The sequence below is a fragment of the Thamnophis elegans genome, chromosome 12 (assembly GCF_009769535.1).
Source record: "Thamnophis elegans isolate rThaEle1 chromosome 12, rThaEle1.pri, whole genome shotgun sequence".
Lineage (NCBI taxonomy): Eukaryota > Metazoa > Chordata > Lepidosauria > Squamata > Colubridae > Thamnophis > Thamnophis elegans.
Genome location: NC_045552.1, coordinates 10,989,510 through 11,004,739, shown reverse-complemented (window position 1 = coordinate 11,004,739; position 15,230 = coordinate 10,989,510). Strand labels below are relative to the sequence as shown.

Below are 15,230 nucleotides of genomic sequence, written 5' to 3'. Positions count from 1 at the left end.
CGAACAGCTCAAACACAGGTAAGGAGCATGGGGGGGCATGGGGGCCTTCTGGAGCACCATACCGGAACAGTACCTGGTGCTCCCAGCAGGCACCGGTACGCCTGTACCAGGGCATACCAGTCGTATCCCACCACTGCCCAGGGGCCAGATCCAATCCATGGGGTGTTTAGATCTGACTCACTGGGCCGCCCAGGAAACAGTAAAGGACCAGCCCACGGGGCCTCTGCCATCAAAAACAGAGCTCAGGGGGCTGTGTGAGGCCCTCCTGAGCTCCATTTTCCCTGGCAGAGGGTTGCAGGAGGCCATCGCAGCTGAAACGGCAGTCAGGAGCCTGTTTTCAATGGCAGGGGACTCCCGACACGAGTGAAGTCGAGCTAGTCACACCCATCCTTGCCACCCCCCCAGGGTCAAACACAACCCTGATGCAGCCCTCAATAAAATCGAGTTTGACACCCCTATGTTAGAGGCATAAAAACTCCAGAATATGCCCATTGCAGCATTCTCTTTAAGTGGTCAATTCAGATTGGTTAGTTGTTGTTTTAGCATATAATCTCTGACTGGTTGGAATGTAAGAAGAAAGAGGGGGAACGTCCTCATCTAAATATAAGAGATAAAATGGTTGTGAACCAAGAGAAAAGAATCTGAGCACTTTTAGCATCAGGATTATTTTTCAGTGAATATATCAGGGCTTGCAAAACCCCAATTTAATCAAAAGACTAAGAGTGTATGGCAGTAGCAGGCTAGATGGCAAACTGGCTGGAAGGCAAAGGCCCTTCATTGCAGCGGGCATTGACAGCCTCTGTTGTGGCTCGTTGGCTGCTCGCCCCTCCAGCAGCTGAATCAGAGGAGGAAGAGAAGGCGTGGGAGTCAGGGTCAGCATCAAGGCAACCTGAGATCTCTGAGAGGGAAGAGTGAATGGAGGTGACACACACACACACAGACAGAGACAGAGCCTGGGCCATCCATCAGCCCTCAGATGGAGAGTCAACAGCCTGGAGGTAGCTGATGAGGAAGAGGAGGAACAGCTGGATCCAGTGCCTGACACGCCGATGTGCAGAAAGCAGAGGAAAGGAGAGCAGTAGAAATCTGTGGGCTGATCCTTGGGACAGAAGAGCCACCACTGCTAGCTGCGCCCCATCCTAGCTCTGGGGATAAAAGGCAGGGGGTAGAGATGAATAGGTGTGACAGACAACGATTCATCTTCCGGCCGGCCTCGTTAGCCTGCGTTGAGAGAGAAAGTTTTTGCCGGAGTGCTGACATTCCTAATTAAAGGAATCTTTGAGTTCATTTCAGAGGTGAAGTGTCGGGTTTGGGGAGCTGGATCGGAACAGCCTCACTGTGTGAATTAGTGAGCAAGTGTGTGAAAAGCAGGTAGATGCCGCCACCAAGCCAGGAAAAAAACCCTAAGAAGATGAACAGCAGCATCAAATGAATGTGTGGTATAATCCTTGTTTAGGTCTGGCAACTATGGTCTCTTTATGACCTGTGGACTTCAACTCCCAGAATTCCTGAACTGGTCATGTTGCCTCAGGGATTCTAGGAGTTATAGTCCACTGGTGGCAAAGGAACTATAGTTGAACATCCCTGACATATACCTAACATTCATGCAAGTATCTTTTGACTTATGACTGTATAGAAAGCCTCCAGAGCAGTGTTTCTCAACCTTGGCGACTTTAAGTCCTGTGGACTTCAACTCCCAGAATTCCTGAACTGGTCATGTTGCCTCAGGGATTCTAGGAGTTATAGTCCACTGGTGGCAAAGGAACTATAGCTGAACATCCCTGACATATACCTAACATTCATGCAAGTATCCTTTGACTTATGACTGCATAGAAAGCCTCCAGAGCAGTGTTTCTCAACCTTGGCGACTTTAAGTCATGTGGACTTCAACTCCCAGAATTCCTGAACTGGTCATGTTGCCTCAGGGATTCTAGGAGTTATAGTCCACTGGTGGCAAAGGAACTATAGTTGAACATCCCTAACATTCATGCAAGTATCTTTTGACTTATGACTATATAGAAAGCCTCCAGAGCAGAGTTTCTCAACCTTGGCGACTTTAAGTCCTGTGGACTTCAACTCCCAGAATCCCCCAGCCAGCTGTGCTGGCTGGGGGATTCTGGGAGTTGAAGTCCACAGGACTTAAAGTCGCCAAGGTTGAGAAACACTGTTCCAGAGCCTTGGGTGGGCGAAAACACCCCCTCTGCCATGGCGCAGGCCACGGCCACACATGGCCACACCTACCCAGGCAGAGAACCAGCTGCTAAAACTGTTCAATCCCACCCCTGCTTTGAATGCTCATTAAGCGAGCACTACCTGTAATTGCACAAATATTTCCAGAGAGCTAAAAGCAACATGTTTACAATTTCTGAACCATGGCAGTGACCAATAACTTCAGAGCAATTTTTCCCAGCCTCTGTCACCAAAAAAAATAAATAAAAATAAAGCTCCCTGGTTGAGTCACGTAGAACTTATTTCATGAACCAAACCTACTTTGATGTAACGCCCTTCATAAGCACATCCGCACTTGTCCATAGGCACACATTCCTCCCCATCAAAGGCGTAGCCATCGTCACACTGGCAACCTTCAAAACATTCTCCTGTGCAGTGGGTTGGAGCAGATATAGCAGCACATGTGAAGTCGCAGGATCGAGTACACAACTCATAATGACTGTGAGCTGGGCAGGGAAGAGCTGAAAAGAGCGAGATGGAAGAAACCATAATCATTTAGATGGCACTTAAACTTCAGTGTTGTTCTCATTCATCCAGGTCATGGTTGTCCCAAAGGTCCTTTTATTCTAAAGTGGACTTTCTGAGTCTTCTCCAAGACATTGTGCTTCTCAACCAAGAACTTCAAAGGAACTGAAGTTGGGGTACACCTAGAATGCTATAACCTAGTTTGGTCATCGTACTACAAAAAAGACATTGGGACTTTGGAAAAAATTCAGAGAAGAGGAACTAAAATCATCAAAGGCCTGGAGACTAAAGAGGAGCTGCAGGATTTGGGTTTGGCTAGTCTAATGAAAAGAAGTATTAGGGTGACATGATACCAGTATTCCAATATTTGACTGGGTGCCATAAAGGGTTCCACCACAAAACCGCGGTCGACTAAAGCGCACTCGACGAAACCGCGTACCTGACGTCATCACAGTGCGATGAAAAAAGCACGCTGTGAGCGCTAAAGTTAAAATTAACCCCTAAACCTAAACCTAACCCCCCAAAACCTAACCCTAAACCTAACCCTAAACCTAACCCTAAACCTAACCCTAAACCTAACCCTTAACCTAACGCTAAACCTAACGCTAACCCTTAACCTAACCCTAAACCTAACCCTAACGCTTAACCTAACCCTAAACCTAACCTTAACCCTTAACCAGGGGTGGGTTTCTCGCCCCGTTCGGTTGGAACGAGGCCAGCGGCGTCCTCGCGCATGTGCGCGGCATGCGTGTCCTCGCGCAGCGCGCGCATGCATACTAGCGTCTGTGCGATGCTCCAGCTGCTCCTGGAGGATCGCGCAGGCGCTGTATGCGTCCTGCGCATGCGGGGAAGCGCAGAATTCGGCAAAACCGGGTAAGGAGCGGGTGCGGGCGCGCGCGGGCGCGCGGGCGCGGGGGGGGGCCTTCGCTGTTCCCGGAAGTTACTTACTTCCGGGTTCGGCGACCAACCGGATCGCGGGGACCGCCGCGAACCGGTTGAAACCCACCCCTGCCTTTAACCTAACCCTAACCCTAAACCTAAACCTAACCCTTACCTTAACGTGAATCGGCTTGCTTTCAAAGCGCTTTTTAAAGCGCCCTTTTTTCTCCGCGGTCGCTGTTGTCACGCTGCTGATGACGTCAGTGACGCACTTTAATCGGGCGCACTTTAGTGGACCGCAGTTTTGTCGTGCCACGGCCATAAAGTACAAGGGGTCAAATTATTCTCCAAGCACCAGAAAGCAGGACAAGGAACAATGGTTGGAAACTAACCAAAGAGAGAAGCAACCTGGAATTAAGGAGAAACTTCCTAATAGTGAGGACAATTAGCCAGTGGGAAAGATTGCCTTCAGAAATCATGGGTGCTCCATCACTGGAGTTTTTTTAAGAAGACAGTCGCTTACCTGAAATACTTCGGTCTCCTGCTTGAACAAGGGGCTGTATTACAAGACCTCCAAGGTCCCTTCCAGCTCTATTCCTATTCCTATTCCTATTCCTATTCCCATTCCCATTCCTATTCCCATTCCTATTCCTATTCCTATTCCCATTCCTATTCCTATTCCCATTCCTATTCTATTCTATTTCTTGGATGAAAAGCAAAATGTCTTAAAGAAAAATCAGAAAGCCCAGAAAGGTGGGTTTATTTTAATCACTTTTGAGAAAACTCCAATATTGGCATCACATACCACTACACGTAACTCTGTAGATCTGAGATTCTTTCTGTAAAGAAGATAAAGCCAATTGTCTCTGATTCTTCACTTGGAGCTCAAGGCAGGTTGTATCTCTACTGATACTTGAAGTGACATGCCAAAGTTGATTGCATTGTAAGAGCTTAGTTTTTACTTGCAGACCTTTGATTTACTATCTAAGTAGCTTCTTCGTTGTTACTTAGGTGACTAATGAATAATTATAGTATGGTACGCTGGTTTAACTGCTGCGGACAGGGAGGCACTACAGAGAGTGATCAACTCGGCACGAGAAACCATTGGTTGCCTTCTAACACCACTGGATGACATTGCCAGGTCTCGCTGCTTTAGCAGAGAAATACTCAAAGGTGATTCACACCCTGGTCAGTGTCTCTTCGCACTTCTGCCATCAGGCAGAAGACATCAAAGCATAGCCAGCCAAAAAAAAATAAGGTTTAAAAATAGTTTCTATCCTTGGGCTGTCAGACTCTTAAACACAACCACAATTACTCCATGCACATGCAAAAATGTATGACTAGTTTTTCTTTCTTTCCCCCCCCCCCTAATGACTTGCATAGGGATTATTCTTTATACTATTTATGTTGCTTGTATTTTTTTGTCATTTTGGATTGCACCAGGGAGGCTAAAGCCAATTTCGTTGTATGCATGATGTACAATGAGAATAAAGGCTGTACTATACTAATGAAACATCTGCAGATGAAAACCAAGCTCAGAGGATTCCCATAGTCCAATTCACCCTCCAAGCCCTGAGCTACCAATATTTTCAAACACCTCATTGTACCTGTTTCGCAGTGGTGGGTTTCAAAAAATTTTTGAACCTACTCTGTGGGTGTGGCCTCCTTTGTGGGAGTGGCTTGCTGGCCATGTGTTCTCTCTCTCTCTCTCTCTCTCTCTCTTTTCTTCCTTTTGTCTCTGTCCCTTTTTCCTCTTTTTCTTTCATCTCTCTCTCACTTTTTCTTTCTTTTTTTCTTTCTTCCTTTCTTCCTTTCTTTCTCTTTCTCTTTCTCTCTCTGTGTGAGTCTGTGTGTGTGTGTTTGTGTGTCAGTGGTGGGTTTCAAAAACTTTTGGAACCTCTTCTGTAGGTGTGGCCTGCTTTCCAAGTCCACTGGTGGAACCTCTTCTAACCAGTTCGGTAGGTTTGACGAACCAGTTCTACCGAATAGATGCGAATTGGTAGGAACCCACCTCTGCTGTGTCGCACAGATCTAAGATGCAGTGGTTTTGGTGTCTCTTTAATATAAGCTTGCATAAAGACATTGCCTTGGAAATATAGTGATGTACAACAGCCCAAAAGAAGTGGCCGTTAACCATCTCAAACTTACAACAGAAGGAGGGTCTTCTCCAGGGTCCAACATTGGCTCCAGCTAGCTGGCAAGCAACTGTGTAGGCCTGAAGACTTTGACACAAGGTATCTGCTGCACCATTGGCCAAACACATGTCATGGAGGCAAAATCGGAAGTAGTCAAAGGGGCTAACCAATCGGTGGCAGTCTTTAAAGGGACCAGTCTTGGATCGGATCATTCCACAAGAACTTTCCGTTTGGTAGGGTGCAGTCTGGATAGCGCTGCAGGTAGGGCAGTTCTCCCCACAGCCATCAGAGCATTGATCGCTATCCCCAGCAACTCTCCAGGAAGCACCCAACTCATCCATGCTTTGAGCTATATTTCCGTTAGACAGCATAAAATCATCACTCAGGTCACCATTGAAGTTGCCACCCAAGCCACACAGGTGCTCATGATACGTGCTGGAAACTGAGAGGTGGACATGTGAGGAAGCATCATAGAGGACTTTGAGAATAAAAGGTGACTGGACAATGATGTTGTTTCCTTCTTGTGTGATCCAAAGTTTTCCATCAACGGTGCTCACTGGCAATGTATAATACTCTCCATTCACCTGTATAAAGACATAGGATATAGTTTAGACGAGAGGTGTCCAACCATGGCAACTTTAAGCTCTATGGACGTCAACTCCCAGAATTCCCCAGCCAGCATGGCTAGCCAGGGAATTCTGGGAGTAGAAGTCCACAAGTCTTAAAGTAACCAAGGTTTGACATTTCTGGTTTAGATGAAGGATGTGTCAGGCCTGGAAGCCATCTTTTGCATTGTTCCTTCAGGCCTGCCACATTTATTACTGCGGGAAACTGCGAGGGGGATTATATGGAGTGGAGTAGATATAGTCATGATAACATTCCTTTCTCAGAGAGCCAAGGACATCTTGCCCTGCACCAGGGGTGGGTTCCTGCCAGTTCTAACCTCTTCTATAGAAGAGGTTCCACAAATCTACAGTGCTGTTTAGAACCTGTTCCAGCTCCCTCCCTCCGCCCATCCACACATCAACAAGATGAAGAGCGAGAGGAGGAATTCTGGGAGTTGAAGTCCACAAGTCTTAAAGCTGTCAAGTTTGAACACCCCTGGGGTTTTTTCCCGAAAGGGTTAGGGGTACAAGGATCTTATAACTTGACAGCTTTAAGACTTGCGTGCTTCAAATGCCAGAGTTTCTGAGCCAACATTTTGGTTGCTAAGCAAGAGCGTTGTTAAGTGAGTTTCGCCACATTTTACAATTTGGTCACACCCACCCAGTCAGATAGCTGGCAAGCCACTCCCACCCGGCCACATGGTCGCAAGCCACTCCCACCCAGTCACATGGTCAGCAAGCCACTCCCACAAAGCAGGCCACACCTACAGAAGAGGTTCTAAAAAGTTTTGAAACCCACCACTGCCCTGCACCTGCAGTGGTGTGACTGGGAGGCATCTTTAGTTGGGATGGTGCTTGATTGGACCATGTGATGGACATGTGGGTGCTGGGCAGGGACTTGAACTTTTGTTTGGGTGGGAAAAACCTGGAAACCTTCAAATTTGGATGTTCCCAGATGTGCCAATATGACGTCTCTAATAAAATGGAACTTTGAGGAATCTCAAGCTTCGGAGTCTTCTTTTGTTAGGGATCTCACTTGAAACCCTGACACTGGATTTAACTTCTAGTCACACATGCTTAGTTGCAGGCATAAACAAAAAGCCTGGCCACATATGTGAAATATTTACGTTTGTGGGCAGTATCAGCATCTGTTATTCACTCACGCTAACATATTAGGCACTTACCATGGCCTTCCACTTTATTCCCCTTTCGAGGAGAATGGAATATCCTTGCACTGAGATTATAACTTTTCTTGTAGATGTGCGCCACTGTTCAAGTTTCTCATTCTCCACCAACACTGAGAATTGCACTAATCCGGGATCCTTGCTGCACACTTTGGCTAGGACGTAAGTGCAAGAGCCATGGAAATCAAAAGTTCGCCCATCGAAGGAAATGTGATGAGGGTCACCGGTAGCTGTGGTCATTCCATATCCCAGAGGATAGCAACCTTGGATCCCGTTTTCCAACCTGCACACCTCATAAGCACCGCAAGGTAATGGGTGGCATTCAATTGCTCCATTGTCCGTACAGTGACACTTCTCCTCGCAAGAGGTGGTAGGGTAGAACTCCTCTCCCTTCTTGTAGTATCTGCCCTGGTGCGTACAGCCACACTCCTCAAGGGGAATGCATTGATCTCCACTCAGAATGAATCCAGGGTCACAGAAACATCCTTCTATGCAGGGAGCTTCACAGGTTTTTGGAGCCAAGGGACTCTGACAAGTGGCAGGGCAGCCATTTCCACAGGGTTCATAGTGGGAATTGTGCGGGCAGGGAAGGCCTGCAAAAGAAAGAATGGGGAAGAAAAATACTAGATCTTCCTTCTAACAGGGGTAGAACTCACTCTTCCTTCTAACAAGACTAGAAGTCATGGTCTCCCAGTGCAGGGGTCTACAACCTTGGCAACTTTTAAGACTTGTGGACTTCAACTTCCAGCAAGCTGGCTGAAGAACTCTGGAAATTGAAGTCCAGAAGTCTTAAAGTTGCCAAGGTTGGAGATCCCTGTCCCAGTGGTTAGGCCACCAGAGTAGAAACCGGGAAGCTGTGAATTCTAGTCCTGCCTTGGGCATGAAAGCCAGCTGGGTGCCCTTGAGCTAGTCACTCCCACTCAGCTTAATCCACCTCACAGGGTTTTGTTGTGGGGGAAAACACAAGGAGAAAGGTGTGTTGGATAAGTTCACCACCTTGGGTTATTTGTAAAAATAATAAAGGCAGGATATAGATGAATAACTAAACGTTCCTTTGTGAGGGAACAATCACCAGAGAAGAGGGGTGGGCCAGAGGGGTATCTGCAGTGGCATCACATGTAACATGATGTCACCTATGGCAGTGATGGGAACTTTTTGGCACCGAGTGCCGAAAAGAGAGCATGCACGCTTGCCGGAGCCACAACCCGGAAGAGGAGCTATCCAGCGGGCATGAGCACGCTAGAAAATGAACTTCCAGTTTCTGGCATGCACATGAGCATACATGCTAGTCTTCTAGTTACTGGTGCGCATGTGTGCATGACAAGCAGCTGGCTGGTGCGCATGCTCACACTGGAAAATGGAAGACCACCTCTTCCAGTTTCTGGCACTTCTGCAGGCATGAAGGGCAGCTGATCATTGCTTGCGCAGGCACATCAGAAACCCAGAAGAGGAACAAACGATGCCGCATGTGCCAGGCGACATGGCTCCATGTACCACTTTGGGCACACATGCCATAGGTTCACCATCACGGTCCTATGGTGTAATTTGCATAAATTACACCCTTGTGAGTCTATCAAATGGCAACATATATTTTTTTCAGTGCCATCAAAATTGGCTCACCACCAAGCTTGAAAGTCTATGCAAATCTGTTGTAGCTGAGCAGGAGCCATTGGAGCTGTCGATGGACTCCCACAGTGAGGATCGCTATGAGTCTGCTATGGAAGATGTGGAGGATTCAGGGTTCAGACTCAGAGCAGGCTGATTGGCCATCAGGAGGCACCTGAGGCATGGAGCAGTGGGGAAGATCAAAGGGAGTTTGTCCCTGATGCCAGGCAACGGAGGGCAGAGAAACGGAGGCAGCAATTACGGAGACAGACTCATAAGAGATAATCAAGCCCAGGTGGTTGTGGTTTGGCCCCTCCCAAGAGAGTATATAAGAAGAGACTTTGGGAGGAGTCCTTTTGCAGGACAAAACCATTAGTATTAATCTGAAGAACTTCTTGTCTGGTCTGCCTCGTGTTCCTGTGTTCCAGTCTGGGGGGTGAAATTATATGCCCCTCAGAAAGGGCTCGTAATTTGGGAGTCCTCTTGGACCCACAACTGACCTTAGAACACCATCTGTCGGCTGTGACCAGGGAGGCCTTTGCCCAGGTTCACCTGGTGCACCAATTGCGACCCTACCTGGACTGGGAGGCCCTTCAAATAGTCATTCACACCCTCGTGACCTCAAGACTGGACTACTGTAACGCGCTCTACATGGGGCTGCCCTTGAAGAGTATTCGGAGACTTCAGCTTGTCCAGAATGCAGCCGCGCGAGCGATCGTGGGTGCACCTCGGTACACCCACGTTACACCTATCCTCTGCGAGCTGCACTGGCTGCCTATTGGTCTCCGGACACGCTTCAAGGTACTAGTCGTTACTTTTAAAGCCCTACATGGTATCGGACCTGGGTACTTGAGAGACCGCCTCCTGCCAATTACCTCCCAAAGACCTATTAGATCCCACAGACTAGGTCTCCTCCAAATTCCATCTGCTGGCCAGTGTCGACTGGCAACCCCTCGGGGGAGGGCCTTCTCTGTGGCTGCTCCGGCCCTCTGGAATGATCTCCCCATTGAGATCCAGACCCTTACCACCCTTCCGGCTTTCCGCAAAGCAATTAAGACCTGGCTGTTCCGATAGGCCTGGGGCTGTTGAGTTTTTCAGCCCCATCCAAGGTTGTTGTATTTTTAAATTGTTTGTCTTTTTATTTTTATTTTGTCTTCCTTTTCCCCTCTGATTGTTAGCCGCCCTGAGTCTCTCAGGAATAGGGAGACATACAAACTGAATAAACTGAACTGAACGGAACTATGTCTGTTGGAGTCTGGGTTGCTGCCAACGTCTTGCCAATGAGTTGTGTCTGGACTTTCAGCCAACAGGATTATAATTGCTGTGAATAAAGAGTGGCAAACAGCTAAGCCTGTGTCTGCGTTCATTACTGGACAGAGTGGGGCCAGAACACAAACATAGTAATATTTGCTGAAATTATATTTTCAGGGAAGGTCCACTAATACGTGGTTGACTCCTAGGAGGATTCTCTACCTTGGGAACAGAATAATCATAGAAAGTCCAGAAGAGTTGTTCTTGTGAAAGCGTGAGACTGTGGCTAAAATACCTGAACACAACACTTACTGCAGAAAGTTGCTGATCTCCACGGCTTAACATGGACGTTCAGAGCTTGGCAGGCTGCCCCGTAGGCACTGATGGCAGCACACAGGGTTTCATGATGGCCCCTGTACACACAGGTATCAAAGACACAATCGTCAAAGTAGGACGTTGGATCAATCATTTTATGGCATTGGCTGAATGCTCCATACTTTTTTATCAGGATGCCACAGAATTGGTCTCCCTTGTAGATTTGCTTCTGCTCATCATTGCAGACTGGACAGTTAGTCGTACATCCCGTGGAGCACCCCGGGACCTCCTTCACCTTCCAGCTGTTTGCAAATTGGATTTCATCCTCTGCTTGTGTTCCATCTTTCATAAGAAGGTCGTCACCTGGATCTTGATTGGCATTGCCACAAAGGCCACAGAGTGCGTTGGCATAGGTTTTTGGAACAGTGACCCTGGCATAGCTGTACCAGTCAAAGCTGACACGCAGATCAAAGTCTGTCTTGATGAAGCCATGGACTCCACTGGGGTAGGCCTTCAATTTGTTTTCATAGGAGAAGGGAAGGTCCATCAAGACTCCATTAACCTGGGATATAGGGAAGACCAAGGATCTTTTTCAGTGAATTTTCAGTTATTTTGCCAGTAAAGTTAAGTAACCTTTTTTTTAAAAGTTAAGCTTTATAAAATAACTTGACGTTTGGGAGGTACTATACGGGGTGGTGGAGGTAGGGAGCTGTTTATGTTATTTCTTAAGATGATGTGTGATGATGCCACAACTGAACGTTTCCTACCTCCTTTATTAGAAACAGTTCCCAGCTAGTCTGTATAGGGAATTTTCAGGAGCAAAATAAGGAACTATTTATCTATCATCTATCTATCTATCTATCTATCTATCTATCTATCTATCTATCTATCTATCTATCTATCTATCATCTATCTATCTATCTATCTATCTATCTATCTATCTATCTATCTATCTATCTATCAATTTATTAGACTTATATACTGCTTCATAGGGCTTTCACCACAGTCTGGGTCCTCATTTCACCCACCTCGGAAGGATGGAAGGCTGAGTCGACCTTGAGCCGGTGAGATTTGAACTGATGAACTGCAGATCACAGTCAGCTAAAGTGGCCTGTAGTACTGCACCCTAACCACTGCGCCACCTCGGCTCTTTGGGATTTTTTTTTTAAAAAATGTCACTACAATTTACATTTTGGCTGATGTGGCCATTGGAGAGATGTAGCTCCACATAGCAAAGATGAAATATTATAGCGGTGTGCAATGAAGGAAGAAGTGAAAAGCAGTGAAGAGCAGGTTCAAGGAGATTAGGATGAATTAAAGAACTGGTAGTAATAAATGTAGGAAAAAGATTTTGAAAAGAAGAAAATATCTGCCAAGGGAGGGAGGGAAGGAAGAGGAGAGAATGAAAAGAGGGAGGGAGGGAAGGAGGAGGAGAGAATAAAAAGAGGGAGGGAGGGAAGGAGGAGGAGAGAAGGAAAAGAAGGAAGGAAAGGTGGGAGGGAGGGTGGAAGGAAAGAAGGGAGGAAAGAAGGAAAAGAGGAAGGGAAAAAGAAAGGGAAAGAGGGAGAGAACAAGAGAGGGAAAAGGGAGGGAGGGATGGTGGAAGGAAAGAAGTGAGGGAGGAGAGAAGGAAAAGAGGGAGGGAAAAGGAAGGAAGAGGAAGGGAGGGAGGGAGGAGAGAAGGAAAAGGAAGGGAAAAAGAAAGGGAAAGAGGGAGAGAACGAGAGAAGGAAAAGAGGTAGGGAAGGATGGTGGAAGGAAAGAAGTGAGGGAGGAGAGAAGGAAAAGAGGGAGGGAAAAGGAAGGAAAAGGAAGGAAGGGAGGGAGGGAGGAAGGAAGGAAGGAGGGGAGAGGAAGGCAAAGGAGGGAAGGCTTTATTTTAAACATTAACTAACCTCTATCCTGGTGCAGTCTCAGACATTCATAGCTGACTCATTCAACACTCTGCCCCTAACAAGCCACGCCCTTCCCTTTCTTTCAGCTTCTCCATCCATCCTTTAGTAATTTTTTTTTACCTGAATTTTGTGTGGATGCTCCTGGCTCAGGCTGAGGGTCATATTGTAGACTTCCAAAGTCACCACTTTGGTGAAGGACACGGCCTTGTTGCCCCGATTGTTGTTTTCTACCCTGACTGAAAACGGGGTGAGGCGGCTGTCCTCGGAGCAGACCCCGGCCATCTCATAAATGCAGCTACCCTGGAAGTCGTACTTCCGCCCGTCAAAGGTGGTGTAGTGAGGGTCTCCAGTTCCAATGCAGGTGGAGTAACCTGACCCTTTGCAGTGGTGCTCGCCGTTGACCGTGGTACATTCTTGATTGGCCTGACAACTGGCTGTCCAGCATTTTATCAGCCCCTGACTGGGGTCACACTTGCAGCGGGAAAGGCACTTCTCGTCTTCCCAGAACTCTTCTCCCAGTTCGTAATGGATGCCTTTGTAGAGGCAGCCACAGCTGTCCATAGGGACACACTTGCTGTCATGGAGGACGTAGCCGCTGTTACACTGGCAATTTGGTATGCAATTCAGGGTGCAGACAGAGGAGGCGGACGGCTCAGAGCAGGTATCTGGGCAAGCATTCGCACAGGCTTCATAGTGGCTGTTCTCAGGGCAGTTGGGAGCTGTTGGGAGAGTATGAAATATTGGATTGCGATTAATAAACCACACATTTAAATCACAGATTAGCCCAGATGCTGAGAAGCTCTGCAAATGTTGTTTTCAAAGAGGGGGAGGACAAGCATAAGGTTCTACATTTAGGCAAGAAAAATGAAATGCACAGGTACGGTATAGGTGGTACCTTGCTCAATAGTAGTAACTGTGAGAGGGATCTTGGAGTCCTAATGGACAACCATTTAAATATGAGCCAGCAGTGTGCAGCAGCTGCCAAAAAAGCCAACACAGTTCTAGGCTACATAAACAGAGGGATAGAATCAAGATCACGTGAAGTGTTGATACCACTTTATAATGCCTTGGTAAGGCCACACTTGGAATATTGCATTCAGTTTTGGTCGCCACAATGTAGAAAAGATGTGGAGACTCTAGAAAGAGTGCAGAGAAGAGCAACAAAGATGATTAGGGGACTGGAGGCTAAAACATATGAAGAACAATTGCAGGAACTGGGTATATCTAGTTTAATGAAAAGAAGGACCAGGGGAGACATGATAGCAGTGTTCCAATATCTCAGGGGTTACTACAAAGAAGAGGGAGTTAAACTATTCTCCAAAGCACCTGAAGGTAGAACAAAAAGCAACAGATGGCAACTAATCAAGGAGAGAAGCAACTTAGAACTGAGAAGAAATTTCCTGACAATTAATCAGTGGAACAGAAGTTGCCTCCAGAAGTTGTGAATGCTCCAACACTGGAAGTCTTTAAGAAGATGTTTGATAGTCATTTGTCTGAAATGGTATAGGGTTTCCTGCCTAGGCAGGGGGTTGGACTAGAAGGCCTCCAAGGTCCCTTCCAACTCTGCTATTGTATTGTATTGTAAATAGCGCAACTGTCACAAATACATGCCAGTTGTCAAGTGTCCAAATTTTGATCACATGTCCGTGAGGATGCTGCAAGGGGTCGTAAGTGTGACAAATGGTTATACGTCACTTGGTTCAGTGCTGTTGTAACTTTGAACAAGAGCAAACTAAACAGAGAGCAATAGCTCTTAGACTTATTTCATTTCATTTATTGAATTTCTAGGCCGCCAATCCCGAAGGACTCCGGGCGGCTTACAGAAATGATATATGCTGCTTCACAGTGCTTTCCAGCCCTGTCTAAGCAGTTTTACAGAGTCAGCCTATTCTCCCCAACAATCTGGGTCCTCATTTTACTGACCTCGAAGGATGAGCCACAGAGGTTAGAGTGCAGTACTGCAGGGTATGAGTGCTGCCTGCCGGCTGCCTGCAATTTGGCAGTTCGAATCCCACCAGGCTCAAGGTTGACTCAGCCTCCCATCCTTCCGAGGTGGGTAAAATGAGGAGCCAGATTGTTGGGGGTCATAGGCTGACTCTGCAAACCGCTTAGGGAGGGTTGTAAAGCACTGTGAAGCAGTATACACTGTATTTTTCGGACTATAAGACACACAGGTATATAAGATGCACCAAGATTTCGAAGAGGTAAGTAAGAAAAAAAAGTTTTTTGCCTTCCCCCAGACCCCAGCAACATTCTGCAGGCTTCAGCAGGGCTGGGTTATTGCAAAAACACCCCCGTTTCTGCTTTGTCCCAACCCTGCTGAATCCTGCAGAGGGCTGCTGGGGACTGAGGGAAGGCACAAAAGCCTCCATTTTTTTGTGAAAAATGGCCCATTTTTCACAAAAATGGGATGTGGGGGTGGGGCTTCGGGAGGCCGAAAATGGCTGTATTCAGTGTATAAAATGCTCCAACATTTCCACGCTCTTTTGGGGAAGGGGGGAAGGTGCATCTTTGAAAAATATGGTAAGTCTAAGTGCTACTGCTATTGCTATGGAAGGCTAAGTCAACCTTGAGCTGATGAGAATCGAACTGTCAAACTGCTGGCTATGGGCAGAGTTAGCCTGCAACACTGCATTCTAACCACTGCACCACCTTGGTTATACGGCA

The 15,230-nt window shown here is 47.1% G+C and overlaps 1 protein-coding gene across 2 annotated transcripts in view; it reads right to left on the bottom strand.

Annotated features, from left to right (window-relative positions):
• LOC116516208 (IgGFc-binding protein-like) overlaps positions 1–15,230 on the bottom strand; it is a 52,255-nt gene that overhangs the window by 10,478 nt on the left and 26,547 nt on the right. For both annotated transcript variants that reach the window (XM_032228629.1, XM_032228630.1), the window contains exons 7-11: positions 12,684–13,282; positions 10,666–11,230; positions 7,498–8,090; positions 5,722–6,292; positions 2,491–2,690 (exon numbers count right to left, since the gene is read on the bottom strand). In XM_032228629.1, the coding sequence (XP_032084520.1) occupies positions 2,491–2,690; positions 5,722–6,292; positions 7,498–8,090; positions 10,666–11,230; positions 12,684–13,282 (2,528 nt within the window). The remainder of the gene's footprint in view (positions 1–2,490; positions 2,691–5,721; positions 6,293–7,497; positions 8,091–10,665; positions 11,231–12,683; positions 13,283–15,230) is intronic.